The sequence below is a fragment of the Suricata suricatta genome, chromosome 13 (assembly GCF_006229205.1).
Source record: "Suricata suricatta isolate VVHF042 chromosome 13, meerkat_22Aug2017_6uvM2_HiC, whole genome shotgun sequence".
NCBI lineage: Eukaryota > Metazoa > Chordata > Mammalia > Carnivora > Herpestidae > Suricata > Suricata suricatta.
This window is the reverse complement of record NC_043712.1, coordinates 13,145,633-13,158,272: the sequence shown is the minus strand read 5'-3', so window position 1 is coordinate 13,158,272 and position 12,640 is coordinate 13,145,633. Positions and strand designations below refer to the sequence as shown.

General features: G+C 50.9%; 1 protein-coding gene across 1 annotated transcript in view; it reads left to right on the top strand.

Annotated features, from left to right (window-relative positions):
• The window catches only part of CNTRL (centriolin), a 74,601-nt gene that overhangs the window by 60,980 nt on the left and 981 nt on the right, over window positions 1–12,640 (top strand). Inside the window, exons 32-41 of the mRNA XM_029919625.1 lie at window positions 43–260; window positions 2,968–3,125; window positions 4,151–4,224; window positions 5,556–5,744; window positions 6,146–6,371; window positions 7,556–7,761; window positions 8,625–8,765; window positions 9,402–9,674; window positions 9,819–9,881; window positions 11,433–11,639. Coding sequence (XP_029775485.1) covers window positions 43–260; window positions 2,968–3,125; window positions 4,151–4,224; window positions 5,556–5,744; window positions 6,146–6,371; window positions 7,556–7,761; window positions 8,625–8,765; window positions 9,402–9,674; window positions 9,819–9,881; window positions 11,433–11,639 — 1,755 coding nt within the window. The remainder of the gene's footprint in view (window positions 1–42; window positions 261–2,967; window positions 3,126–4,150; window positions 4,225–5,555; window positions 5,745–6,145; window positions 6,372–7,555; window positions 7,762–8,624; window positions 8,766–9,401; window positions 9,675–9,818; window positions 9,882–11,432; window positions 11,640–12,640) is intronic.

Sequence of the window (12,640 nt, the reverse complement as noted above, 5' to 3'; positions counted from 1 at the left end):
TTCCTTGTTGGGCACGTGTGAGTCCCCTTCTATCCAATCTAGGAGAGGCTGGAGTTAGAGAATCTGCAGCAGACGGCCCTGCGACAGAAAGGGGAAATCGAGTGGCAGAAGCAGGTCCTTGAGAGGGACAGACGGGAAATAGAGCGGATAACTGCCGAGACCCGAGCGCTACAGTCCTGTGTGGAATCTTTGAGCAAAGAAAAGGAAGATCTTGAAGAAAACTGTGACAGCTGGGAAAAGAAGTTGGCCCAGACCAAACGGTGAGAGAAAAAAAACAGCCTACAAGGTCTCTTCTAAGGCTAAAGCATAATAAACATGCAATTTTAAAAAGAGTGGAAAGTAGAGAAAAGGAAAAAAAAATACTCTACAAACTCAGTGTCACAGTACAGGTCATCAATACCATTTCTGGGTGAATTTCCTATTAGGCTTTTTTTTTCCAACCCCAAAGCACTTTTTTAAATAACCTGTTGTGTGTGTGTGTGTGTATAAGGAAAAGAACACATGCTGGAAGATACAAGTAAATGGAGAGAGCTGCCTGTCTGTGGGTAGCCAGACAGGATTGTTAAGATTCCATTCTCCTCAAATTGGTCTTTAGATTCAAAACAATCAGTCAAAATTGCAACATGGTTTTAAAATAGAAATTGAGAGTCTGGTTCTGAAATTCATGCAGAAAATGCAAAGGCTGGACGTAGAAGAGAATCTAAAACTTTTTAGATAGGACACCAAAACACCTCTGAAAAAGAACAAAAGTTCAGAGCTGACACCGCGTGATTTCAAGACCCCACACAGAGCCACAGTGATCAGAACACTGTCGTACTGGTAGAAAGATAGAGTCCATGGGACAGAACTGAGTCCAGAAGTGAACACACGGATGTGTGGACCACCGAGTTTGACCGAGATGCAAAGGCATCATTTTCAGTAGAGAAAAGACGGACTTTTCAAAGACTGCTGCTGAACCAGTTGTATATCCAAACCCCGCAAAATGAACCTCAGCCCACATCCATGCTGTACATAGACATTATCCCCAAAAGGGCCATAAACATCAATGTGAAACCTAAATATAAAACCTCTAGGAGAAAACGGGGAAAACACCTCTGTGACCTTGGGTTAGGCAGGATTTCCTAGGTATGACACCAAAAGCATGATCCAAAAAAGAATAAATTGGTAAAATTGGACTTCATCAGAATTTAAATCTTCTCCTCAAGAGACACTGTGAAGACAGTGAAAAGAGCTACCCCAGCCCCGGAGAGGAGCCACAGCAACCACGTATTCGTTGCAGGACTTGTACTCAGGGTGCCTGCAGGGCTCGGTCCGGTAAGCGTCCGACTCCTGATTTCAGCTCAGGTCATGCTCTCGGGGTTCGTGAGTTCCAACCCCGCATCACGCTCCACGCTGACAGTACGGAGCCTGCTTGGAATTCTGTCTTTCCCTCTCTCTCCACACCTGCTCACGCAGATGTTCTCTCTCTCTCTCAAAAAAAAAAAAATCCTCTTCCCTTAAAAAAAATTACTTGTACCCAGAACATATATCTTAAAGAGCTCTCATAGCTCAATAATTAGAAAACGAACAGCCCAGTGTTTTTTAAAGGGGAAAAAGGCTTGAAAAGACATTTTACTTAAGATGAATGGATGGCAAATAAACACATAAAAAGATGCTCAACATCATTAGCCAATAGGAAAGTCCATATTCTTAAAGCTTTATTTATTTTGAGAGAGAGCAAGTGGGTGTACGAGTGGGGGAGGGGCAGAGAGGAGGAGAGACAGAATCCCAAGCAGACTTCACCCCATCAGCACAGAGCCTGACACGCGGCTTGAACTCACATGCTGTGACATCATGATCTGAGCTGAGATCAGGAGTCGGCAAGGGTGCCTGCATGGCTCAGCTGGTTCAGCGTCCAACTCCTGATTTTATGAGTTTATTAAACTCATAAGTTTGAGCCCTGCATTGGCTCTGGGCTGTCAATGCAGAGCCTGCTTGGGATTTACTCACTTTCCCTCACTCTCTGCCCCTTCCCTGAGTGTTCTCCCTCTCTCTCTGTCTCAAAATACATACACGAACAAAATAAAAATTCTACAAAAGTCAGACACTTAATTGACTGCATCATGCAGGCCCCGCAGAAAATGTAAATTAAAACCACAATGAGCTATCATTACATACCTATTAGAAGGGCTAAAACTAAACATTCACCATACCAAATGTTCGCATGGAATTTTCATATACAGATGGTGGGAGTGTAAAATGTTAGGCCATTTTGGAGAATGGTTTCAGAGTTATTTTGGAAACTCTAACATACACCTACCAGAAGGGCTAGCCATTCCACTCCTAGATTCTTCTTCAGGAGAAGAGAGAGCGTGTGTTTGTACAAAGAAGGACAGGCATTGATGGTCATGGTCGCTCTACTTGCAACAGCCCAAACCTGGAAACAACCTAAAAGTCCCATCTGCTGGTGAATGCATAGACCAGTTCTAGTACACCCATCCCGTGGAATACTAGGCAGCAATGAAAAGGGAATTTGGTGTTACTGCACAGGACGTGAGTGACTCTCAGTGACTACGCTCAGGGAGAAGCCAGACAAAAGCAAGCCCCTACGATAGGACTTGTTCATGTAGAAGAAGGCGTGCTCACGCCCGTCTTTCTTTTGGACAAATCTTATTACAAATACAATTATGTTTCCTGCTTTGTCACTGATCAGAAGCTAGTGATCTGTTTTAATCGCCAGATTTTTGGTGCTATCCTTGTTTTCATCCCTGATGTTTACAAAACTTCAGTTTAGAGAGTCCCTTTTCCAAACGGAAAGCGGAAAACAAGATGTCTTTTGAAAAGTAGGTGAAGAGCCTTCAGTTTTGTTAAGATTTACGATCATTCATGTCCGTAACTGCACTGTGAGGGCATCACGCTCTGCCTCGGTTGTGTCTGGTGTGTGCTTGAACGTTCTACGTCTGATAGTCTGCCTTTGCTGTACGGCAGGGTTTTAGCAGCTGCGGAGGAGAATAGCAAAACGGAGCAGGCAACCTTCGAGAAGCTGGAATCAGATGTCAGAAACCTGCAGCAGGAGCTGGACCGACTGCACAGGGAGAAGCTCTCGCTGCACAGAGACGTGGCGGCAACGCAGCAGCAGCTCCGAGGTAGGCGGTGGCAGAGGGACGCGCGCGTTCCCGCTGCTTGCCGCTCCTGTTCATTGTCTGCTTTTCTCGTTCTAGAAAAACTCCTAGCCGGCATGGGGTTTATTTTGGAAGTGACAGAAATGTTCTAAAATTAGATTGTGGTGGTGTTTGCGCAACTCCGTGAATATACTTAAAGCCGTTGAGTTGCATACTTTAAACAAGTGAAAGGCATGGCGTGTGGCTTCCGTCTCAGTAGAGCCGCTTAACAAACTAGTTCATGTTCCTTAAAGAACAATTTAAAAACATAAGCAAAAAGATGAAATAAACACCTTAAGGGGGAATTCCTGTTAACAGTTCAGTGAATATCTTTCCAGATTTTTTCTTGGGATGCGGATGTGTGTGTATAGTTTTAAAACAAACAACCAAAAAAATGCAGATAGTGTCTTTATTACCAAATCTTTGTAAATATCCACGATTGGAAGTTACTAAGTCATTCTAGCTAACAACGTACTTGTTGAGCACTTACTGTTAGACACGATGCAGCTATTTTATATGCATTGTTTTCATTTAATCCTGGAAACATTTTTATGAGACAGAAACTCTTTCACCCACTTATAGATGAGGAAAGCTTAGTTTCCTTGTGACTTACTCACGTGAGAAGTGACTACAGCTAGTAAGTGACAAAGCCAGTATAGGTATAAAATCTGTTCCAAATTGTCTCCCTTTAAGGTTGTATCAAATTTACATTCCTGCCAGCATTGTAGAACGTATTCGTTTTTAAGCCCTGCACATCATCAACACTAGGCATTGTCTGTAAGCTTTTTTTACCGTGAGGTTTTGGAGACGTAAGTCTTTAAAAGCCTGACCTGTGAGCCCAGCTGTAGGCTATGCACGTCTCCCTTCTGACCTCGTAGGAAGGTGGTGTGGCATAGCCATACATTTAACAGAGCTGCGTGTATGTTCACCTCCACTTTGTTTGGGGGGCTGGTGGGGATTTGGACCATGCATATGAATGTATTCATTTTATATAAATCTTATTTGTGTAGAGAAACAAGAAGCAGTAAACGCACTACAGGAAGAACTAGCTGAAGTCGAAGACCATTTGAACCTAGCCAAACAGGTTGGTAACAAATGCGGATCCTCTAGCACTGTCCTGAAGGCACGCGGACCCCTGTTGCAGATAACAGACAAATCAAGTAGGTTAGTTCCTTGTCACACCAGTCGATCCCATGCGGCCATTTATATAATAGAAACCCAGACACACACAACTACTGGTGCAGGGCGGTGATTTTCTCCTTTATTGTAAGTGTTACTCAAAGGCAGTAAGTAGGGTGGTGGCCAGCCCAGAGCCCGGCCCTTCAGCGACCCCTCTGGGGGGCTTCAGGCACCAGAAGGATCCCTGTCATCTGTGCCCCAGAGGCTGGGCGTGGATTCGGTCATGCTGAGCTGCACATGGGCCTCCCATCTTGCCAGATGTCCGGGAGAGCTGACTCTTGACCTTCTGCTTCTGACAGGCTTCTGAGAGGTAACTGAGCGCTGTCCTGCGAGAACAGTGCTGTCACTTAAGTTTCAGAGAACCTCAGGCAAGTTCTGGGCTTCGGTTTCCACCACGTAGATTAGGAGTTCAATTAGACATCTAAATCCTTCCATCTACATTAAGGATTCTGTTTCGAAGATGTAGAAAGCTTCAAATGAAAGTATCCCATCCTTAAAAAAATCCCTACATGGGCTCTAATGAGTATTTTCTGTGTTGTTAGAAATGTAACTTTTTCAAAAATGTTTAATTTGAGGGGCACCTGGGTGGCTCGGTCAGTTGAGCATCCGACTCTTAATCGTGCTCAGGTCATGATCTCACAGTTCGTGAGATCGAGCCCCATCTCGGGCTCTGTGCTGACAGCACAGAGCCTCCTTGGGATTCTCTTTCCCTCTCTGTGCCCCTTCCCTGCTCACACTCTCTCTTTCTCTCTCCCCCTTCAAAATAAACATTTTGAAAAGAAATGTTTAATTTGGATTCTTCACAGAAAGAAGTTACTGTTTTCCTGAGTTTTTAACCCACATAAATATTTCAAATAGTAACAAAACCATGACTTTAGGTTTATTATCAAGAAGAATTCAGCCTTATTCACAGCTCGCCTTAATCTTCTTAGCAGTCTTGTGAGGTGGGTGTTGTTTATTCCCACCTCAGTGACAAAGCAACTAAAGTTCAGAAGAACTAGGTCTCTCAGGGTTCCGGCATCTTCTGTCGTCTTACTTTTTAGACACTAAGAGGAGGAAAGCTGATGATTAGGTTGCACTTTGGAGGCCTTAAATGAGTTTGTTGAGGTGTTAGAGGACGTGGGACTTCCAAGATGCCTCTCACCCCGTCAGACCTGGTTGGTGCCAGGAGGGCCGCTGGGCAGCCCTGGACCGGATGGCTTTGTTAGTAGCGTCCGTTTGTTCTCTCACACCAAGGACCTGCTTCGCGCCACCACACAGAAGGACGTGCTGCTCAGTGAGCAGGCCAGGCTCCGGAAGGACGTCGGCGAGTGGAGGGAGAACGTGGAAAACTGCCAGAAAGAAGGGGAGACCAAGCAGCAGCAGCTTCAGGAGCTTCAAAAGCAGGTTGAAGAAAACAAGGCGAAGCTGGCCCAACAAGAAATGGTACTACACATTTGTGACGTGACAGAAAAGGACACGCTTTGTCACTCGTGTGCGTTTTTCCCTGGCAGAAGCTATGAGGGGTCCCCTGTAGGACTAGCTCCCCGTCACCGCCCTGTGTAACCGGGGAAGCCTTCACACCAGCGCCCTGACTCTCTCGGCGTTAATATTTGTGGGCCATTACGACCGCAGAACATCACGCCCGTAGAGAATCCTGAGGGCCACGCGTGCCATTTGCTGCGTGAACCCCACCTCACATGCCGGCCCAGTAGTTCCCCGTCCCCGCCGTCACTGTTTGCTGTTTGCTGCTTTCTCTTGGACTCGAACCTGTCTAGCGCCGGTGAAGATTCCCTCATCGGGGACACTGTGTTGTTATTTTGTGACTAAGGTTGTTCTCTGTTAAGATGTTTCAGAAACTCCAGAAAGAGACCGAATGTGAAGAAAAGAAGTTAGAAGCCAGTAAAGGGACTCTGAAGGCGCAGCAGCAACAGCTGGAAAAGGAATTATCGGAGCAGAAGAGCGAGCTGGAGCAGGTGCTCACCAAGGTGCTGGCGGCGGAGGAGCGCGTCCGGGTTTTGAAGGAAGAGGAGCGGTGCAGCGAGACCCTGGAGAAGGCGCTCTCCCAGGCCAGTGCGTACCCGCCAGCATGGCGGTCCTGCGACGTGTGTCGGGGAGGCCCCGGCCCGGCCCCGGCCCGGAAGGGCGTCGGGAGGAGTGCGGCGGGAAGGAGATGCCCCCTGGGGTCCTGAGAGAGAGGACACCGGGCGCAGGGACACGGGGCTGACGCTGAGGCTGTCAGGTCTTGGTGCTTTACCGCGGTGCCTTCCTCCAGAATGCTGCCTCAGGGGCGAGACGCTCGGGCAGAGGGTCCAGAAGGCACTCGGGCTTTCTGTGAAGTAGTGCGCTGTTCTGAGCTTTGGGAACACTGTTCCATTTGGAAACATTGCTCTCAACCAGTCAAAAAACAGTATTAACATCCCATTTCTGTCTCAGTCTGACACAGTGAATGGTACCAAAACACAGGTGTTTGCTTTGGGGGCTGTTGGCGCTCGCCTGAGCCATATCTCAGAGACGTCGAGGTGCAAGTTCAGGGTGACTGACTGTTCCCACGTCAGTAAATGATTCTTTCCCTAGGCTTCAGGGTTTAATAATGTTCAGGAAATGGTGCTCTCCCCGAGTGAACTCAGTGAGAGGGTTAGTGGCCTTTTTCCCCGGCAACCCTTGATGCGTGCCGACCCAACCATCGCATGGTGACAACGAAACTTCCCAGATGGGCTGCCTCTGACCGCACCAGACGTGAGAAACGTGAGATCTGGACAGGGTGTTCCTCCAAAGAGCGTGATTAGAAAAACCAATTTTAAAGGTCAGACATTTTCATACACAGTATTTACGGAGGGCCCATCACGTACTTGGCGTCCGCACACTCGATTCTCATCGCAGGCCAGGAAGGGGGTGGCCCCCGTACAAGGCGGGGCTCGTGCGGCTCCAGGCCCCGCGCGCCTTGCCCTACGCCTCCCTGCAGCTCGATAAAAACCACTTCAGCCTTGTGTCCGGGTCTCCTGCACCTCCTGACGGCCGTGCATCCTCACTGCTCCCTGACACTCAAAGGGAACACAGTAGCCGTCTGTCACTCGTCGGGGTCCAGCCCCCCAGGACCCAGGGATGTCAGGAGGCACCTTCATCCCGGCCTCTGATGTGGGTCAGGGGGGAACGTGGAAGACTCAGTGATGGCTGAGTGGGTGACATGTCATTACACTGCCCGCCCACAGCCAGCCCAGGGCCTCCGGCTAACCTACCAAAAATGCTTGTTCCAGAACGACAGCTTTCAGAACGGGAGCAGCAACTAACGGAAAGGTCAGGTGAGCTACAGACTCTGCAGAAAGAGGCGGACTCGATGAGGGCCGACTTCAGCCTCCTGCGGAACCAGTTCTTGACAGAAAGGAAGAAAGCCGAGAAGCAGGTCGCCAGCCTGAAGGAGGCACTCAGGGTCCAGCGGAGCCAGCTGGAGAGGAACCTTCTGGTGAGTCCCCGAGGCCCTGGCCGCTCATGCGGAAACCATGCACTTCAGTCTTTAGACTGAAACACTGCTTCCGTGCAGAGAAAAAGTAACGGCCGGTAAACCCAGCCTGACCCAACGTTGTTTTGGTGTCTCTGTGTCTGATTTGAGCCGCAGGCCTCGAGGAGCGTGTCTGGCTGGAAAGATGGGCACATGGACAGACAGTGTCACTGCAGCGCAGAGAGTCTTCTCCGCAGGGGGGTTGGGGAGGGGCCTGGGGAGGAAGGCTGCTTCTGAAGACGCGTTTGTCGGGCCGCAGTCAGTGCTCACCGGCCTTGTCCTGCCCCGTCCAGTCAGCATCAGCTTCACCTCATCGAGTTCAGTCTAGCATGCTTGTATCCTAGACTCCACTTAGGATAAAAATGTGGGAGGCCCAAACCAGGAGCCCCGAACAGCTCGCGGCGGGTGGAGGCCGGCAGGCGGGAGTAGAGACCATCACAGGAACGGGTCGTTTCCTCTGGAGGGTCGATGTCGCCCTGTTGTGTGAATGGGTGTGTTGCTTCCAGAGGGTGACAGCTAGCGACCGGCAGCATGACTGTAAATTTCCACCCTCTGGATGACTGTGATGAGGTGCATACGGTCCGTGGAGGCTCAGGGAAGGGAAGTCCCGTAGCATCACAGGTGCCATTGCAGACCCAGGATTCCGACTTGGGGCTGACAGGCCCTGCCCCCAGCTCTGCCGCAGCTGCCGGAGAAGGCAGGTGGCGCCACCCCCACCAGACAGCTGGAGCCCAGATGGGAAGTGAAGTGACCGAAGGAGCGTGTGTGGCAGTGACGCACCGGTCTGTGTGCCGGGCCCCGGGGTCATCTTCCTCCTCCTGTGGCAGGAGCAAAAGCAGGAGAACAGCTGCATGCAGAAGGAGATGGCGACAATTGAACAGGTGGCCCAGGACAACCACGAGCGGGCCAGGCGCCTGATGAAGGAGCTCAGCCAGATGCAGCGCGAGTACGCGGAGCTCAGGAGCCAGGTGCGCGGGCGAGGCCGGGGGGGGGGGGGGGGGGGGGGGGGGGGGGGGGGGGGGGGGGGGGGGGGGGGGGGGGGGGGGGGGGGGGGGGGGGGGGGGGGCGCGCCAGGCCCGCTCGCTCCCCGTCGGGCTCAGATTCTGCTTCTCAAGTAGCTCTTTGAATGGGAGCATTTCTTTGTGGACCTTGTGAAAAGCCGATTATGAGAATGTCTGTTAAGTTAAATCTGTTTTTCGAGTCTTAGAATTGAGAAATGCACCTCTACAGAAAACACATATGTTCAAAACTACTGCTCCAATCCCCTTACGTGCGGCAAGCTTCTTATGCTAGGTCTTTTGAAAGAAAAACAGTAGCCCTTCAGCCTGAAATGTTATCATGTCCCAACAAACTGTGCTGAAATGTTAGATTTCCTGGCAGAAACGAGTCTAGGAGACCCAGGTCCCCAGCGATCTGGCAAGAAGTGACCCCCGGGAGAAAGCTCTGCCATCCGGTCACGTACCCAGGCTGAGAGCCGTTCACGCCGAGACTGGGAGAGCCTAATTCTGCAGATGGAAAGTTCCAGAAATACTTGACGCATTACACAGTTCAGTTGCAGGTAAGTCCCAGACCTTACTCGATGGTATTTGACTCTCACCCTTTAGATGACCAACCAAAAGGATTTGGAGAGAAGACAAATCGAAATCAGTGAGGAAATGAGATCACTTAAATCTGAGGTGAAAGATGAAATCAGAGCCAGCCTGAAGAATCTCAACCAGTTTCTTCCAGAACTGCCAGCAGATCTGGAGGCGATTTGGAAAAGGAATGAAAACCTAGAAGGCGGGTTGGAAAGCTTGAAAGAGAATTTCCCATTCACCGTGAGTCAGAGGCCATCACCTTTTGAAGAAAAACTGAATTTTTCCCAGATTCACATCATGGTAAGGGTTTATCCCGCTGATTTCTGGACTCTAGGAGGAGGATTTGGTCCCTCCCTCTCCCCAGATAAGAGCGGGGCCGGGGCCGGGGGCGGAGGAAGGCTGGTGGCGTTCGGGGACTGACGCTTCCCTCTCCCTCTGGACAAGGACGAGCACTGGCGTGGGGAGGCGCTCCGAGAGAAGCTGCGCCACCGCGAAGATCGCCTCAAGGTCGCCCTTCACTGTTTGTCATTTCTGTCCATCTTTTGTTGTAGAGAGAGAGCAGGCACGTGTGCAAATGGGGGAGGGGCCGAGGGCGAAAGAGAGAGACTCTCAAGCAGGCTCCATGCTCAGCGCGGAGCCCAGTGCCGGGCTCGACGCCACGACCCGGAATCATGACCCGAGCCGAAGTCAGGAGTTGGTCCCTTATCCGGCTGAACCAGCCGGGTGCCCTGCCGGGTCGCCCTTTACCACAGTCCAGTGTGAGATACTTGGTGCGTGGAGGAGGGCAGGGGAAATGGGGTCCCTGCACGCGCTGCTGTCACTGCCTCCGTGACCGCATCCGCAGCTCTCTGGGTTACGTGGTCGGGGCTCACAGAAGTCGGCAACACACAGCTAGTAAGTGGCAGGGTCAGTATTCCTACCAGGAAATTGTGGTTCTTCAGCAGAACCCAAGTACTTGGGACAGAAAATAGAGAAGCAAATGATGAACCAAAACCGGCTCCCGGGCCGGTGGTTGGGGGAAAGCCTGGGAGTACCGGAAAGGTAGGCGTGGGTGTCAGGCGGGAGGGTGACTGGCATTCAGGGCTGCTCTCTCCGTAGGGAGCTGAAGAGTCTCGGAGTTAGCCGCCAGTGTTGACGGAAAGATTTGGGGGTCAGGGTAGATGCGGGAGGTGGGAAACGGGAGGGAGACAGACGGGAGGACAGGATGTCTTTGGGCTGAGAAGGAGCCCTGCACCGTGTGGGGGAGTGGAGGTCCTCCTCTCACGTGTGGCCATTCAGAGTAATTATAATTAAATCAGGTTAAAAATTGAGTTCTGCAATTGTCACACTTCTGGTGACTCAGTAGCCACACATGGCTAGTGCTGCGATGCCGGGCAGCACAGACACAGAACATCGTCACAGAAAGTAGTGTCAGGACTGCGGTAGCCCTGGAGAGAGAGGATCCTTGCAAGGAAACAGCCCAGGAGCGAGCCGGCACGTAGTGTGGGGTGAGGACTGAACACACCGCGAGGGACCCTGAAGATGTCAAGTATAACCCGTCTTCTGCTAAGTCTGGGCGGAAGAGAGAGAGACGAGGGGCTAGTTTAACGGGGAGGCCAGGGATGCAGAGACTGCGAGCGTTGTTACTGTGGAGAGAGCAGGCTGAGCTAAGGCCCAGGCGGGGGCGCCTGGGTGACTCCGTCAAACTTCTGACTCTTAATTTTGGCTCAACTCATGACCCCAGGGTTGTGGGATCGAGCCCCACGTGGGGCTTAGTGCTGGGCACAGAACCTGCTCGATTCTCTCTGTCCCTCTGCCCTTACCCCCCAACATTAAAAAAAAAAAGAAAGGCCCTGTTAATAACCACACAGAACAGTACAAGTTTTATGTGCACTGAGAGTAGCCACCAGCCCCCTCCCCCCACATTTCTTTTTTTCTTAACGATGAGAGCATTTCCAACAGCCATTCCTACTGTATAACAGTCAGATTCGCCCGTCAGGTGTTAAGCATGAGGAAGCTACTAGTAGTTCAGGTGCGTGGCTTCTGTGAAAACCCTCAATCTCCCCGTAACACTTTCAGGCCCAGCTCCGACACTGTATGTCCAAGCAAGCGGAAGTGCTGAGTAAGGGGAAGCGGCAGACGGAGGGCACCTTACACAGCTTGAGGAGACAGGTCGATGCTCTGGGGGAGCTGGTCACCAGCACCTCTGGGGACTCCACGGCGTCCCCCGGTCTGTCTCAGACAGAGTCTTCCCTTGCTGAGGACTTTCACCCTGGACAGAGCCAGGTAAGAGGAGGTTCCGTTCTATACGTGGAGCCTCTGAAAGCTTTGGGGTCCATAATCTACACCGAGGAGCCTCAGAAGAACATAAATGCCACCTTCACGTCTCTGGAAAACTTGTCTTATGAAAAACTTGCTTTTTTATAAATGGTCCGAGAAAACTAGAATTGGTTGGTTGGTAGACGTAGAAAGAAAGTAAGGTGACGGCCTGGGGAAGAGCCTAGAACTAGAGACCGTCGGGGACGTAGTGAGCTCCTTGATGTTCTCTCCACTGGTGGGTTTCCTTGGCCTCTGCTCCATCAGTAGAGCATTCGGGCTGCGAGGCCAGTCCGAGTCGGGGAGGAGGACTGGCGTGTGCCTGCTCTTCCTGCTCAGCAAAGGTTTGAACTTGGCCTCTTCGTGCAGGGTCTTTAAAACCCCTAAAGTTCACAAAGGCCTTCTGTGTGAGATGTAGACAAGGTTATTAATAGTTTAGGAGGAACATGAAATATACTCATGGAATTAGTCAATAGGGACCCAGAGATCAGTAATAGCTACCACTTTTAAGCACCTGCTGTATGCACATACTAAGCACTTTACATATGTTATCTCATGTAGCCTTTGCATCCTAGGAGATAGGAGGTTTCTCTATAGATAAAAGAAGTGGTGTAAGATGAACAGTGATGTCCCGGCAAGAGAGGGAACCAGGACTTCAGGGCTCATCTGTCACCACTGCAGAGCAGGACATGGTATGGCTGTGCCTCAAGGAACGTTCAGAAACAGTTGCCTCTTTCCTGGGCACACAGCTCTGCAGCAGCAGAGCCAGCGTGTGAATAGGATTCCCGTCACCCTGTGGCGGGACCGTCAGGTCCAGGCCAGAGCCGCCAGGGGCCTCCGGCGGGCCTTACGAGAGCGTCCAGGGCGACGAGTGTGGAAAAGAAGGTGGGTTTAGAGGGAAGATGCCGAAGCCCCGGTAGATGAGTGCATAGGTTTGGGTGCTGAGTTCAACTGTCAGCTCACGGTGCGGC